Genomic DNA, 16,612 nt, shown 5'->3' with positions numbered 1-16,612 from the left:
CTTTCAAAAATACTTTTTTCTTCTAGACACTCTGATGTAAAAACATTTCTTCTGTGAATTCTCAACCTCTGTGCTTCTAGGACAGTCCATGGTGTGACTTACAGATTGGGCTTTTTGCCTTAAAAGGAGAAATGATTGAGTATTCCTCCATCTGCCATTAAAGTTTGTCAAGCAAGAGAGAATTTTGAGACATCCAGCAGCCTTCTAAAGCTTACTTCAGACTCCCAACCCACAGCCAATGAAATGCAGAAGGCCCCATATAAATCCTAGTTCTTCAGCTGAAATACATCTCCCAAATGTGTATTTATCATCCCAGCTTCAAAAACTAACACGAACAAGCCCGGAACCTTGTCCACTTCAGTGAACCCAGCACCAAACTTAATATTGTACCAGGCCAAGCAAGCAAAAAAAAACAGAGCAAACTGACTCTGGTCTCCCAGCAGCCATGCTTTTCTACTGAAGGGGCTTTTGACGTTTTCACTTTGCAACTTGGAGGCGTTAAATTATCCATCATGTAGGGATGTGCACTGACACTAGAAACAGTAGTAGCAATTGAAACATAATTATGGTATGTTATCACTGATACACTTTCTCTCTGCTGCCCTCATTGGCACTTCTCTAGCAGATAAGTTCCTTAACCAGCTGCTGGCAACAGAGAGGTTTTTCTCCACCAACTTTACCATGTCTTCTGCTTTCCTGCAATCCATCCAAGAACTTTAGCTTCTTTAGCCATGAAAAGCATGCCATGTGAGACTAATTCAGCCATTTTAGAGCCTAGTCTCACTACAGAGAAGATAGTGTTCTATTCTCACATCTGCCCACTCCTCTCCTTCCTAGGCAGAGAGCTCTCTCATGCCACAGGCCAACAGTGACCTTAGAGGCATTACAGGAGCCTGCAGCCAAAACAGGGTCTGACTGCAGTTATTAGCCAAATGTAGATCTAGACAGATCTAGTTTCAAGTTTCTTTGAAAAAGCCTTAAGGATGAAGCTGAAGAATTTTTGAGTGCCCCTCTTTATTGAGAAGTTTACCTCACACTGCTGTCTCACAGTTTGGATATATTAAATTGGCTGTTGACATGACAAACAGAAACATCACAGCAAAGTCACATAGAACCATAGACTGATTGGGGTTGAGAAGGACATTTAACAATCATTTAGTCCAGCCCCATCCTTTGGGAAATTCCTTTGGCAAACTTAGAAGCTTTTGAATTCTCTGGTTTATGCGTGGTATTTCCCTAGCTATTTATTTCCTCTAATTTCCATAACTGCACACTGGAAGGATGCATTCTTCTCAAAAGACTCTCATCATAATGCCTAAGATTATTATCTGTGAAAGCAATGTAAACATGAAGTAACAAGCATCCATCATTATCTGCTGTGAGTTATGGTCTGTGGGTTTTGGTCCAATAGGAAACAAAAACATTTGGTTGTATAAAGAAATATAGTGAATTTAGGTACTCTGGAAGTTGTGCTGATGAAACAAACATAGAAATGTGAAATGAGCTGTCCAAGCAATGGAAGAAATAATCATCAAAGTTATATTTAGGATATAGGCATATTTGTGTCTGTGGCTTCTGTCCAGAGCTCATAGGACCCTTCTTGTTTGTTAGATTGAACTTGTATTTTAAGCAGTTTAGGTGAAACAGCAGTTGAGAGATAAAATAATTGCACAGAAATGCACACTTTCATGACTAACTATGACCTTTATTATAGAAACAACAATAATAGAAAAATAAAGAGTGTATCTTCTCATAGCGAATTATTTTCTAGCAATCGCATATTATAGCAAGCTAGAAGTGATCAACCAAACCATCTTCATACACTCAAGATGCCTATCTACATCTCCCTCTTTCAACCAGAATTAACAGCTGTTTTTTAATTTGTCCACAAGAGAGCAAAAAGTACTGAAAGAAAATAAATCTTGCTTTATAAACTCCTTGGTGATTTGGGTAAGTATGACATCATCACACCCATGGGATACCCTTGGTCTACCTTGGGTGTGCAAGAGACCACAGTGAATGGTCTGGGGTGAGAGTTGCATCAAAGGATCAGCGAGGTACATGGATGTGCTCACCTCCTAACCTGTGTGTCCCCACTGATTCCTGACCAGCACATGCTTGCCAGTGAGTTCAGTATAGCTTCCCTAATGGGGTGCATCATGTCATCATTCTGGTTCAGGGATGGGTTGATCTGAGCCTGCAGCTGGGGGAAGAAGTAAGCTGGGGGTGCTGAGACCAATGCTGCTGCTCACTGGGACCCAGCTGCAACTTTGTCTCCTCCCTCCCTGTGCTCTTCTCTCTACTGTCTGGGTACATGGGCTCAAGATGACTATATGAATGGTTTGGGCATGCAGAATTTTAGGGCAGGTTGGTCGGTAACTCTCTGTTCCAAGCAGTAAGCAGGTTGTGAACAAGCATCTGACTATGGCAAAGAGCAGCCCTGGAAGGGAAGCAATCTGCCAGGCTTAGAAAATAATATTTTCATTTGAATCCATGTCAACAGGAAGCAAAGAAACTGTACACTTCTCCCCATGATGTAACTATTATGGCTCACTTAGTATACAATTAGTTTATCAGAAGATCCTCTCCTTTGTGTGGTGTTTTTTTAGGGATTTTTTGTTCAAAATGTTTCCTCAGACAAGATGTTTAAAAAAAGTCTAGCAGGACCAAGACCAATTACACCTATAGTCTTCCCGCTGGGAGGAGGACCTTAGAGCAACTCCATTAGATAAAAAACTGCCAGCCAAATATCTTCCTAAATTCTGGCAGAAAATAGATATCAGCTGTAAAAGCTGCACATGGCAACTCAGGGAGCAGCTGGGCTGTCTAATTATTGTTCAATGTTAAATTCAGAGAGGCAGCACTCCGTGCTATGCTGGCATGCTGACACACCTCTGCTACAGGCTGCTTGTGTGTTTTGTGGTCAGTGAAGGAGGTGATGGCATGTAGGCTGGCCTGCAGGTTGAAGGAAGGCTGCACTTACTGGCTGGGATCTCCCGATGCAGTAAAGAATTCTCCAATGGATTCTTTACCACTGCGAAGCACTAACCCCATTGGATTAATTTTGCTGCATATTGGCCGCATTTCATGGGAGTATCCAACTGCTTCATCGGTTTATGCCATGTGCACTTCCCCCGTGCTGTTTAAAGCAAGCCTAGAGTATTATTCATCTAGAAAGGACAGTATACAGCTTCATACAACCAGCAAATAATAGCAATAAAAAGCATAAAAACAAATCAGGTAAACCTGAATCCAAACATTGCTCAATACCAAAGTTTGATTCACTACAGAAAGAAAAAAGCGTGGGGGGAAAAACATTAACCTTGCATTATTGGCAAAAATGCCAGAGGGTATCACAAGATTAAACACAGAATTATCAGTCATTAAGAAGTTTTCACTCTTCATGTTGATATCAAATGTTAAAAGACTGAATATTAACATAAAGGGATTTTTCAGTACAGAACATCACAAGAAAATGCTATATCCATATCAGTAGAAGTAACAAACTCTATAGAGCATGCAACCCAACAACCCAAACATGTGAAATAGGATTTAGTTTTGAGTAGGAAAGATATCTATTGATCTCTAGTCAGAATGGCTTAGGCTCAGATCATGTGTGGTGCTGAGCTTTTTATGCAGTGTTTGTTGCTAAAATGTCCACATGTAGCAGTTTGGGACAGTAACATCACTACTGCATACATAGGCTCACTTTCAAATGGAAGCTCTTCATAGAATCATAGAATCAACCAGGTTGGATGTATTTACCTTTCCTGCTGGCCATGTCATAAATTCTCTTGTTTTAAAAAAGTGAGTGCTTTAATCAAGTATAAAAATCTGCTTTATAAACAACAGATCAACAGTATTAACTAACCTTAAGAACCAGAGGGATCTTATTAAGCCCAGGGCCTGAACCATGCCGCTGAGTTCAATGGGCTGCTTGCCCACTAACAGGATGAAGGAAGAAGTGTGAAAATAAGCTAGGTAAAGTTCACTGAGCAATATTAAAAGTGCTGGAGCCTTTTACAAAACAATAATTGAAATACTCAAATTTCAGGTTGAGTATTCGGCTGAATACAGTTCAAATCACTGTATCTGTATTAATGGCTTGAAAGTTCAGTATTCTCTTTCTTGTTCTACTTTACCTCATCATCATATTCAACCGCCTCCCTTGCTCACAGCTGGTACTGTGCAGAAATGATTAAAAATTGTCTTTATCTTTCTTACTTATCAGTTCGTTCAGACTCAAAGGGAACATTTCTGGAGACATAACTACTTCCACAGCTACATATTCTGTCAATTATGAAACAGTATGACCATGTTTCCTGCTTGACGCAGACCAGCATCTTTTAGTAATTGACAGAATGGAAGGATTTCCTTTTTTTTTCTAAATTTAAATAAGTAAACTCTCAATGATTAAACACTAGTAAAATATCAAAACTATTTAAGGGAAATTAAACACAAGATATCATCATCAGTTTAACCCAGTGAAAATCCAGTGAGGTTCCACCACTATTAATAATTGGTCAGGATATGGGCCATTATTTGTGCAAATTAAACTAGTTCCCAGCATTTCTATTTTGTTTAGATCCAGATTCAACTGTCAACAAGGATTTTTTTGCAGATTACTTCAGTCTGTCTTTTTTTTTTTAATGGGTGCCATTCCACAGTCCTTTTCCAAGCAAAACTTTAACTGGTAAAATTTAAGCCACTACCCTGACTCCTAAGGGGAAGGTGTGCTCTTATTTAACATTCTTTTCTCTTATTTAATATTATTTTCTCTTTTGGCAAGATTTTCAGATACAATTTCTTGTAATTTTGATGTTCTGCAGTGAACAGATTGTGTGGTGCATGCACATGTGTGTTCTTGTGCATATCTGGGCATATGTTTAGCTTTGTAAATCTTTTCTGACAAGGAGATTTTTCCTTGTTACAGCAAAGAACATTAGCTGAACTTAATTGTAAAAGCAAGTGTGATGCCTTTATCACTTGCTTAGCAGGAAATAGACTACAGAGTGTATCAATTAGTGTTCTTTAAAACAGCTCCAAATTATTTCCATATGAAAATTCAGCTCCTCAGCTGTGAGCATGCTGAGTAGCATTCACTTTGGGCAGAGAGCTTGTCCAAGGCCTGTGCATGCTTTTATTTCCCACAGAAGCCTTGAACATACCCCATCATAGTGGATTTCTCTTTGTTCATGGACTTTGTGCAGGTCTAATGCAATTGTGGCCCCTTACTCCCTGGCATTTTCAGTGACCATGGTATCTTCCTGGATTAAGAAAGATGACAGTGCTGCTATCTCAGTAGAGGGAGTTACCAAGTTCAGTGGCAGGCACTGAATCAGATCTTTGTTTGAATAGGTGAAAGGGGGTGATTTATGAGCTCTCACAAGACCACAGAATATTAAGCTCTTTGAATTTATCATGTAAAATCATCAGCCCATGTGTCACAGTGTTTTCAGACCCTCATGTTAGCTTTCTCCACATTGCATGGCAAACGTTGCAAAGGGATGCTGTGTCTTGAGCACCAATAGACAAGCAGGGCAATTTGGCCTGGTGTGGAAGACGGATGCAGTTACTGCCTCCAAACTCCTGCCCAGTTCTGCTGCACACCTCAGCTGCTTGTCAATCAGCTCCTGAATTGTGCAGTTTGCAAGATAACACCTCAGGATAAATTTACCAGTGTCAGATTGCTCTGACGTGCTGTGCTTTATGAGACTGCAGCCCAGGAATTATTGACAAGAAGTTCAGACATTTTTGTAGCAGTGCTGAAACAAGCAATGGGAACTGATAATTTAGGCACACACTGGTCAGGCGGCCCTGTGTGACCTCAGCTGGGTAATCTCTTATTTGCACCCACAGTCATTGGAAACTAGAAATTTTTCTAAAAACACTGCCTCCAGAATAAGAATCTCATATTAGTGCTCTGTCCTTGTCAAGGGCTTAATAGGAAAAACAAGGACTTGCGAAATGTAACCCTGTTACATACAGGACTGGTGAGAACTTGCGAATGGGACTCACACACTTGTCCTGAGACTTCAGCATACGCACCGTTCCCACAAGACTTTCACTGAGCATTTATTTAACAAGGTTGTCCGTAGTTGTGGACCTCTGGTTTAGTCACTTGAAGGTTGCATTATTGGACACATCTATTTTAATAAATCTAAATGCTATCTTTAACAAACCTGATGGATTTTCTGGGGAATAGTGATACTGCTTGCTTTAAGCTATTTTTAGGCATCTGACTTAGGTGGTATGAACTGCCTACTTTGTTGATAATATAAAGAATTTAAGCTCCTCACTTTGGTCCTCTGAACTACATCTAAACTAGATGTTAAGAATAGCCTAAAGTAGATGGTGTGAGTTCTCTCCTTCCCACCTTAAAGAAATGGTTACCAGAAATATTAGCTTTAAAGACATGGTGTCATCCCTTAAAATCACTTAAAAATGTGGCTTCAGGGTAGTGAGATTGCCAGGTAGAAGCTAAAACTCCTGTGACTTCTCAACCTGCTGCACACATCTGGAAATACAAGTGCACCTCAGATACGTTCGTATCCTCTTTGTGGCTTTCTTCTGGAAATCAGGAAAGTGGCAAACACAATGACTAACAATGCCAGGATACTCAGGCCCACTGCGATGGGAGCTGCTTTGCTGTTTTTATCAGGAAAACATTCTTCTTCTGAAAGTAAAAGCAGATCAGGAAATGTGTTACAGCAGAACAATGTACTCCTGGACTATACATCTGCATTCCAGAAAAGACAAAAAGTTGGCAAATACAAGGCAGAATTTTCCAAACCCTTGGTTTTTTGGTTTCTTTTTCTTTTTCCTCTTTCTCCTTCCTGAGCTTTACTTACTACACTTCTATCTGTAGTGAGCCTTGCCTCAAGAAAACAACACTCACCCCATTCAAAACAGCTAAATGCTTCACTGGAGAATGACTCTGCTCTTTCATGTCTGCAGTAATTGTTTTACCACCGAGACCAGTACATACACATGTAGAAGTAAGAGGCTTTCTTTCTGCTAGCAAATGTGGAGCATCCCACTACAAAGCGCAAGTCTGAAAGTAAAGAGCAAGATACATCCTGCAGGGACAAAAACTGTTCCTTTGTCATATCTAATGGCTTCTGCCCAGTACGAAGAGTCAGAGCAGAGAAGGGAGCCCAGCGCATCACTGACGCAGAAAGGATCCTAGCTAAGTCAGTATTTCCTAAGAAAAATCGAATTGTAATTGTTCTCCGTGTTTAATTCAGAATATTTCTGGATAACTGTGGCTGAGAACATCCCGGAGCTGACAGGAGACTTGGACTTAGTCCAGGGGGTTGCTTTAGCAGTACTGTTGTAATCTTATTGCACATATGATAACATCGGGAAAAGTTTCCATAGAATGTTTATGCTTTTTTTTTTTTTTTTTTACACAAATAATATCTTTTAAGAATCATCCAAAGATATATTCACTCTAAACACATCTGTTAGCTACAGAGGGGGAAAATACTGACTTTCTCAACCAGTCCCTACCCAAATGAATATTCAAGTCATCTTCTGGTTAAATGGAAACTCAGTACTTAAAAATGAACTTCCAGACTGGGGTAAATTGTCGGCTTTCCTGTGAAGAGACTGCACCATCTGGGTCACCAATATAAACAGAATATTTACTGAGTGACAATGGCAGAATCAATCTCAAATTCACAATACAGCAAGTGTAGCCTTGGGAGTGAAGGCAAGGTCTGGGAAAGATCACTAATGTGTTATCCCAGAACAGGATCAGTCCTGTGTCTTCCATCTGATCTATAGGAAGGGTCCTTCATTGGGCTCCAGGGAAACCAAGATCTCTAACATGATGCTTTGAGTGGCACCTGCGTAGCAAACTATGCCGTTTGCAGAGTAGCTTGATCAGCTGAACCCCACAGTGTTTCCCAGCATAGCAACGAATCCAGCTGAATGAATCTCGATGAATAGAGATTAATCCAGTTTATGAGGGAGATCCAACACCCTCTGCCTCTTTCACTCCCTGTGACTATTCCAAGTTAGATTTCAACAACATTCTAAGACAAAACCCTCTATTGTTATTGTCTAATTTTGGTGACTATGCTGGCAAAGATCATAGCTTAGCTTGGCTTTTTGCCAGTGGGAATCCTTATGCCGATTGTGGGCAGTTAGCCCAGGGAGCATGTGGAATATATGACATCACATCACAGCTCCAGAGCCTCCACATGGCTCTGCCCAAAATCTCATCCTCCTCCCATCTGATCCGGATGGTGATTTCACATGATGCAATGTCCCAAAGCTAGAAGCACCAGCATTCTACTAGATGCTGCCTTTTAAAAGCTTTGTCTGGTTAATGTAACCTGCTGTTAAGGAAGTGAGCTGAAAAGTATTTGCATTTAAGTATTGCAAAAGCAGGACACGTTTGAATTGGCCATTTTGCCTTGACAAAACCTTGGGCTATGAACTCCAGGAACTGTTTCTGATATACTGAAGTGCATGTAGTTCAGAGGACGCTTTTACAGCTTTCCAGACTCAAACAAATAACACTGCTGCAGCCTGTACAAAATTGTAAAGAACTTAAAACCAATGATCATTAGTGGTTTTTTTTTTTTCCCCTTTTAAATATAAGCAAATCAGGAACAACAGAAGTAAAACTAGCAGTCTTGAGACACCCAAAGGGAGGAGGCTGGTGAAAAGTCATTACTGATGATTTTATCTTTCCAAATCTGCATAAACAACAGAGGTACGTAACAGTCTCATAACCATTTCATGGCCACTGGGGAATTATTTCAGTGGTGGTAGCTGCTTTCTCAGCCTGTTGGTTAAGAACATAACTAATTTAATTTTGTATTGGTACTGATTAGCTGAGATTAGCCTGACCCTGGGATGGGGGAGGAGGAGGAAAAGAGAGAGTCTTTCTAAGCTCTGCCCCTGCTAGAGGTGAGGCCCTTCCAAGAGCCGTAAGTGAACTCACTCACTATAGAAATTTGAATGGGAATGTGGGGACCAGACAGGATCTCATGAGTTGTTTCAGCTCAGTGTTATCCCTTGACAAAGGGACCTTGATGAGAATGAGAGCATAGATTGGATTCTCAGTGTGGCTTTTAAAGAAAAGCATGCAAAAAAGAAAAAAAAAAAAAAGAAGTCTCAAAAAGCTCCAAATGTTGTTTCCTATTATATTCCTCTTAGAGTAAAAAAGGCAGCCAAAATGGTGACTTAACAAAAGAAAGAATCAGTCAAACAGAGCCAAACTCAGCCAAAAGTCAGATCTAAAGTAAAAAGAAGACTACAGGGCAATATTTTTTAATCATGCTGAAAGTCAAATGTCAGAAGGGAATGCTTTATTAGTGCATCTGAAGGGCTGGAGAGCTGATGAGCTTGTCTGTCCACCTGAATTCTTGTATGGAAATGCCCTAAGAGGAAGTCACAGAAATGAGAAGATGCACAGTTTGAAAGTGACCGCAGGGTCCCATCTAGTCCATCTCTGATTTTTGTAGGATCTTTCATGCATAGAATAGAATCATAGAATCATAGAATAGTTAGGGTTGGAAAGGACCTCAAGATCATCTAGTTCCAAATCCCCTGCCATGGGCAGGGACACTTCGCACTAAACCATCCCACACAAGGCTTCATCAAACCTGGCCTTGAACACCACCAGGGATGGAGCACTCACAACCTCCCTGGGCAACCCATTCCAGTGCCTCACCACCCTAACAGGAAAGAATTTCCTCCTTATATCCAGTCTAAACTTCCTCTGTTTAAGTTTTAACCCGTTAATCCTTGCCCTGTCACTACAGTCCCTGACAAAGAGTCCCTCCCCAGCATCCCTATAGGCCCCCTTCAGATACTGGAAGGCTGCTATGAGGTCTCCAGGCAGCCTTCTCTTCTCCAGGCTGAACAGCCCCAACTTTCTCAGCCTGTCTTCATATGGGAGGTGCTCCAGTCCCCTGATCATCCTCATGGCCCTCCTCTGGACTTGTTCCAGCAGTTCCATGTCCTTTTTATGTTGAGGACACCAGAACTGCACAGAATACTCCAGGTGAGGTCTCACAAGTGCAGAGGGGCAGGATCACCTCCTTCGACCTGCTGGTCATGCTCCTTTTGATGCAGCCCAGGATACGGTTGGCTTTCTCGGCTGCGAGCGCACACTAAAGCCGGCTCATGTTCGTTTTCTCATCGACCAACACCCCCAAGTCCTTCTCTGCAGGGCTGTTCTGAATCTCTTCTCTGCCCAACCTGTAGCTGTGCCTGGGATTGCTCCAACACAGCTGTAGGACCTTGCACTTGTCATGGTTGAACTTCATAAAGTTGGCATCAGCCCACCTCTCAAGCGTGTCCAGGTCCCTCTGGATGGCATCCCTTCCCTCCAGTGTATCAACCGGACCACACAGCTTGGTGTCATCGGCAAACTTGCTGAGGGTGCACTCAATCCCACTGTCCACGTCAGCGACGAAGATGTTAAACAAGACCGGTCCCAACACCAATCCCTGAGGGACACCACTCGTTACCAGTCTCCAGCTGAACATCGAGCCATTGACCACAACTCTTTGTGTGCGGCTGTCCAGCCAGTTCTTTATCCACGGAGTGGTCCATCCATCCAATTGATATCTCTCCAATTTAGAGAGAAGGATGTGGTGTGGGACAGTGTCAAATGCTTTGCACAAGTCCAGGTAGATGACGTCAACTGCTTTACCCTTGTCCATCAATTCTGTAGCCCCATCATAGAAGGCCACCAAATTGGTCAGGCAGGATTTCCCCTTAGTGAAGCCATGCTGGCTGTCACCAAGCACCTTGTTGTTTTCCATGTGCCTTAGCATGCCTTCCAGGAGAATGTGCTCCAAGATTCTACCAGGCACAGAGGTGAGACTGACTGGTCTGTAATTCCCTGGGTCTTCCATTTTCCCCTTCTTGAAAATGGGGGTTATATTTCCCTTTTTGCAGTCGTTGGGAACTTCACCTGACTGCCATGATTTTTCAAATATGATGGCCAGTGGCTTAGCAACTTCATTTGCCAGCTCCTTCAGGACCCGCAGATGGATTCCATCAGGTCCCACGGACTTGTGCGCGTTCAGATTTTGAAGATGGTCTCGAACCAGATCCTCTCCTACAGCGGGCCCAAGGTCTTCATTCTCACAGTCCCTGCACCTGCCTTCTAAGACTTGGGTGGTGCAGTCAGAGCCTTTGCCAGTGAAGACCGAGGCAAAGAAGTCATTCAGAACCTCAGTCTTCTCCAAATCCTGTGTAGCCAGTTCTCCCGAAAGCTTCCTCAGGGGGCCTACTTTGTCCCTAGTCTGTTTTTTGTTTGCTACGTACCTGTAGAATCCCTTCCTGTTATCCTTAACATCCCTGGCTAGGTTTAATTCTAACTGGGCCTTAGCCTTCCTAACCTGGTCCCTAGCTTCCCAGACAACATCCCTGTACTCTACCCAGGCTGCCTGTCCTAGCTTCCATTTTTTATAAGCCTCTTTTTTCCTCTGAATTTTCCTCAGCAGCTCCTTATCCATCCAAGGAGGTCTCCTGGCCCTCCTGCTGCACTTCCTTCTAGTTGGGATGCAGCACTCCTGAGCTTGTAGCAGGTGATCCTTGAATATCAACCAACAGTCTTGGGCCCCCCTGCCCTCCAGGGCTATATCCCATGGAACCTTACTAAGCAGGTTCCTGAAGAGGCCAAAGTCTGCTCTCTTGCAGTCCAGGGCAGTGAGCTTGCTGCACGTTCTTCTCACTGTCCTGGGGATCTCAGATTCGACCATCTCGTGATCGCTGCATCCAAGGCTGCCCTGGAGTACCACATTCTCAACAAGCCCTTCCCTGTTGGTGAGCACAAGGTCAAGTATGGCACCTCTCCTTGTCAGCTCCTCTATTACTTGCAGAAGGAAGTTGTCTTCCACACAATAGAGAAACCTCCTGGATTGCTTGTGCCGTGCAGTGCCATCGTTCCAACAAATGTCAGGGTGGTTGAAATCCCCCATGAGAACAAGGGCCTGCGAGCGTGAGGCTTTTCCTATCTGTCTGTAGAGTGCTTCATCCACAGGTTCTCCTTGATCAGGCTGCCTGTAACAGATCCCCACAGTAATGTCTCCCACAGCTGTTTTCCCTTTAACCCTGACCCACAAACTCTCTGTAAACTGCGCACCTGCCCCCAGACAGAGTTCCATACTCTCCAGCCTATCCCTAACATAAAGGGCAACTCCCCCTCCCTGCCTGCCAGGCCTGTCCTTTCTAAAGAGCCTGTAACCTTCCATTCCAACACTCCAGTCATAGGAGCCATCCCACCATGTTTCTGTGATGCCTATTATATCATACCCCCGTAGATGTGTACACATCTCATTCAAAGTATGGCAGTAGACCGTGAGAGTATCCATACTGTGGGGCACAGGAGTTTCCTGGTGCACCCAGCAGCCCTGGACCCCTCAGCCTGGTCAGGCCCTGGCTGCATCGCTGGACAAGAAACAAGGATGACATCTCATTTCCCTGTGGAAGGAGCCCCAGATGTAGGTGTAGGGAAGAAGTTGTTATGAGCCCCGGTACATTCTCCCAGTGTAAGCAATCCATCATCATGGCTTGACTTCGCGAATGAAGATTTGGGAAGGGCTTTACCCATGCTTACTACAAGAGTGCTGATGACTAAAAAGGCCAATGTGGGATAGGCAAATCCGGTTGCAAAAAGCAGAATGAAAGGTCTCCTTGGGTGGTATAGGCGGGACATGATTCTTTCTACGTTGTCTTTTCTCCTCGAGGTTAATTCTGTGTGAGTTCTCAAAGGAGACAACGGTGTTATGGAGTGACCAATGTCCTGAACCGCCTGCATGCAAGGCTGGGGCTGTGACTTCCAGTGCACCTTGTCACCTGCCATTTTGTTCCTCCCCTGTCGCTACAGGGCTTTGCAAGTGTGGGTAAACCCTTCAGGCCTGAGCAGTGGATGTTTAAGGTGAGGCACAGCGTGCGCGGAGCTGGCCCCACCCTTTACACCTGAGGTTTATCTGCCAGGGCCTAGCGAGCTTGGACGGTGACAGCAAAGTCCTCGGGTCGTAGGTTTGGTTAGAGTATCCTTCTCTTAGATAGAAGGGCTAAACTTCTCTTAGATGGAAGGGCTAAACAAGCTCCATCTGCCCAGGTTTGAAGTTAGAGTTGTCCTTCTCCTAGGATGGTTGCCCGAAGGATAGTGAGCCCATCCTGCCCATGGACACACTTTGTCTGACCCTTCAGTTGAGACCTGTCTGGCATGGGAGACCCTACCGGAGGCATATGCCACCATCAGCATAGCTCCCAACCTCACAAGGGCACACAAGGCCTTTCCCCACAACAAGGGGGCTGTCCGTGAAAGAGAAGCAATCCAGAGATTAGGGAAGTCAATACTGGTCTGTCTTCATCTTTTACTAAGCTACACGGTTGCCTCTTTGTGGTGCTGTTCAAGAAGGGACAAATTGCAGAGATGAGCATTACATTCATTCTGAATCTGTGAGCATGCCAATCGTGCTCCTCCTCAGAAGCACATTTCATCATGTCTAGACACAGCTGCTCTGAAAGTATCATCCTGCATTCACAAATATTCCTTCTGAGTTGGCAGTTTTGCTGCTGCAGCTGTGGGACTTCCTGAGTGTCAAGAACCTTGCAAAATAGATAAAATCTGACTATATTGAGAACAGTGACCTTGAGCTGGTCCGTATGTATTAGAGGTTTGGGCATTGCAATGGTAGTGAACACACCTCTGCTTGCTCTGGGAGAAAATGCATGAAGAATAAAATTGTGGCTGTAGAGCTGAACAATGAGAAGGTGAAACAGAGGGTACTTAATGCAGGAGGAGAAGGTACTTTTCCATCTTCCATAGGTATTAGAACTATGTTGAAAATGATTCAGAAAAGGGTGAGAAAACCGTATCAGGCAGGTTACACTATTTAGAAACTATTACAAAGTTGTGATTGTGCTATAGGTGTTAACAGGATCACCGTGTGTGTACGGTTATAATCTAACAGATTATATCTATGAGGCTACCAGAGTGCTGACATGTAAATCCCAGAAGGGTGGAAAAGCTATCCTTCTCCTTACCTTTTCCAAACTGGTTACCAACAATATCAAATGCCTGCAGCTGCATATTAACAAAGAGTAGCTGGAAGTTCTTCTCCAAATTGAAGGTTTGCTTGCTGGCACACTTAAAGGAATTCCCCAGCTTTGTTGTAAACATCTTCTCTTGTATAGCTCCATAGTAAAGCATACCTGGAGGGCATAAAGACAGATAAAATGAGAACCCACACTAACTGTCGGAACCAACATCTTTCTGAGATAAAATGGAGGATCCATGGTGCTTTGGTAGAGCAGCAGTCACAGATGTGACTAAAGCATGGATGTTTCCCCCCTAAAGTATCAGTTACATTTCTTCCATGTTTAAATGAGTCCAACTCAGCTGAGCTTGGGTCTGAAAAGGTGGTTAAATTTCCAGATGCTTCTTCAAATCATATTTTAACAACTTGAGTCTGCAAGAAGGGCTTAGGATTCTCACAGGAACAGACATCTGTCTTAGGTCTCCAGCACAGCTATTTCTAGACAAAACAGAGATACCATCTCTGTATGCATATATCATGTATACCATGGGAATATCTAGTCTATATTGCTTTACGCGTTAAATATGTTTTTAAATGTCTTACCATGTCACAGTACTTTATGGAAAATACGGCTCAAATTAAATGCATAAAAAGATCTCATAACCTAGGCACATCCTTTATGCATATCCTCCTTTATAAGCAGATATACCAGTTTAAAGCAAAATCATCCACATTACCAACTCCGCATCACTGTATCTCAAGCAAAACTGTTGGCACAACAGCATGCAGCACACTCTTGGTCCCCTTCAGTCAAAACCAGTACACCAGTGTGTACTGATACAGATAGCTCAGTGATTTTTATCCCTGAAAAGATACGGGTTTGCTCACTGCAAAAGTACTGCTGGTGGTCTGTGAAACGGCAGCATCTGGCAGAGAGGCAGTAACAAGCAGGCAAAGATAGCAACAGCTCTTGCCAGCACCACTGGGAGGACTCACAGTATATTTGAAGATTTTAAAACTTATGATTAGGCGGATTAGTTTGTATTTGCTGCAGTTTGCATTTAGCGATGCACAGGAAAACTCTTGATCTTTTAGACTGAGAACATCCCTAGGAGACATGTCATCTGGATCAGCTTTGCTTTTAATTGCTGTAGATCAGAATAGGCTCCACTTGAGTTAATAGAAATACTCATCAGTGAGAAGAAAACTAGGCACTGAGCTTCCAAAAGCTCAGTGCTATTAGGACACACCTGGTCAAGCTCCTGCTTTGTTTTTTTTCTTTCAGGGACAAAAGTCAATCCAAATACTTATGAGTAACAAATGGAGAAGTGAAATAACATAGTCGTTATCCTGTCACAGATTTGAAATATTGGGAAGAACTTGTGCAAAATTAATGTCAGAGAAAAACTGAGGTGATGGCTTAGAATTGTTCTCTCTGACCTAAACAATATTCTCTTAGCAATTCTTGGTATGTCACAACTGGAGCAGCTCCTGACTGTTCAACTTGTGAGAAGCAGGGTTGTATCAGGAAAAGAAAGAGAAGAGCAGAGACAAGGTCTAAGATTTCAAGATGAAGAACCTCAGCCTGGGTCCAGCTCTTATTTCTACAAAATCAAGACAAGCCTCCTCTTGATACTGGTGTATTTGGAATCTGGATCCAGCTCTGCATTTCTGTTATCCAGATACTGTATTCATTTAGTATGCTTATTAGATTGGAAAGATGCATCCAGCCAAACTGGAGTCACAGAATTTTTGTGGTTCTGCAGATAAAATCTTTGAGGGCTGTTTTATATATTAAATTTAGGTTTCAAGTAATCTCTATTCAGAGAGAGGTGGGGCAGGGACAGTTTTTGAAGACAAAAGGAAAATTGAACGATTCTGATAAAACTGCATCCTAGTTCCTTCTCTTGCATTTTCATACCATAAGATTTAGGTGAATGACATGTTGAAAGCCTGATAAAAAAACATAATTTGCAAAAATCCAGTGTTTTAGGGATATAAGAGCCTATCTCACACCCAGAAGACTTTGATATGAAATTAAGACAATGTAAGAATCACTAACCTTCAGAAGATGACTGTAACCTGGTCTCAATTTTACTGACATAGTAGCTTGGAGCTTGCTGCAAAAGAAGATGTATCTTTATTCACAATACATCCACATATTTGTGTGAAAAAAAAAAGTAAAAATACAGTTCACCACACCAAAATTGTCACAAAGTGTTTCCCAAAGAAACACATTTTAAAGCTCCACCTTCAGGACCCAAGAACCAACTTGCCTGGATGTGTTGCTTTTTTGTTTCCAAGTCACTCCATCTAGTAGCTAAGAAGCTGGTGTCATGCAGCCCCTTCAGCTACATCACCAGCTCTGCTCAGTTCAGTGAAACCGAACCATACAGGTGTAGTTTACACAGACTACTAAAGCTAGACAATTGCGTGACACTTGTGGCAACCAAAAGTAGGAGGGAGTTAAACAAATAGTATACATTGCACAAATTAACAGGTATGTTATAAGGACATTTTATTTTTATTCACCTGTTCTGCTTTACTGAGAGTCACTACAGTGCTCTCCTGAGTGATCCTGCACTGAATGA

The 16,612-nt window shown here is 42.7% G+C and overlaps 1 protein-coding gene across 2 annotated transcripts in view; it reads right to left on the bottom strand.

Annotated features, from left to right (window-relative positions):
- LAMP3 (lysosomal associated membrane protein 3) overlaps positions 1 to 16,612 on the bottom strand; it is a 33,206-nt gene that overhangs the window by 1,988 nt on the left and 14,606 nt on the right. Inside the window, exons 5-7 of one of the 2 annotated variants that reach the window (XM_065674473.1) lie at positions 16,084 to 16,141; positions 14,029 to 14,196; positions 6,536 to 6,676 (exon numbers count right to left, since the gene is read on the bottom strand). In XM_065674473.1, the coding sequence (XP_065530545.1) occupies positions 6,537 to 6,676; positions 14,029 to 14,196; positions 16,084 to 16,141 (366 nt within the window). In that variant the 3' untranslated portion in view covers position 6,536. Of the gene's footprint in view, positions 1 to 1,684; positions 6,677 to 14,028; positions 14,197 to 16,083; positions 16,142 to 16,612 lie in introns of those variants that run through there. The other variant, XM_065674472.1, reaches the window with a different exon arrangement.

Source organism: Lathamus discolor, chromosome 3, assembly GCF_037157495.1.
Source record: "Lathamus discolor isolate bLatDis1 chromosome 3, bLatDis1.hap1, whole genome shotgun sequence".
Lineage (NCBI taxonomy): Eukaryota > Metazoa > Chordata > Aves > Psittaciformes > Psittacidae > Lathamus > Lathamus discolor.
The sequence above is the reverse complement of the archived record's forward strand: the minus strand, read 5'-3'. Positions and strand labels throughout refer to the sequence as shown.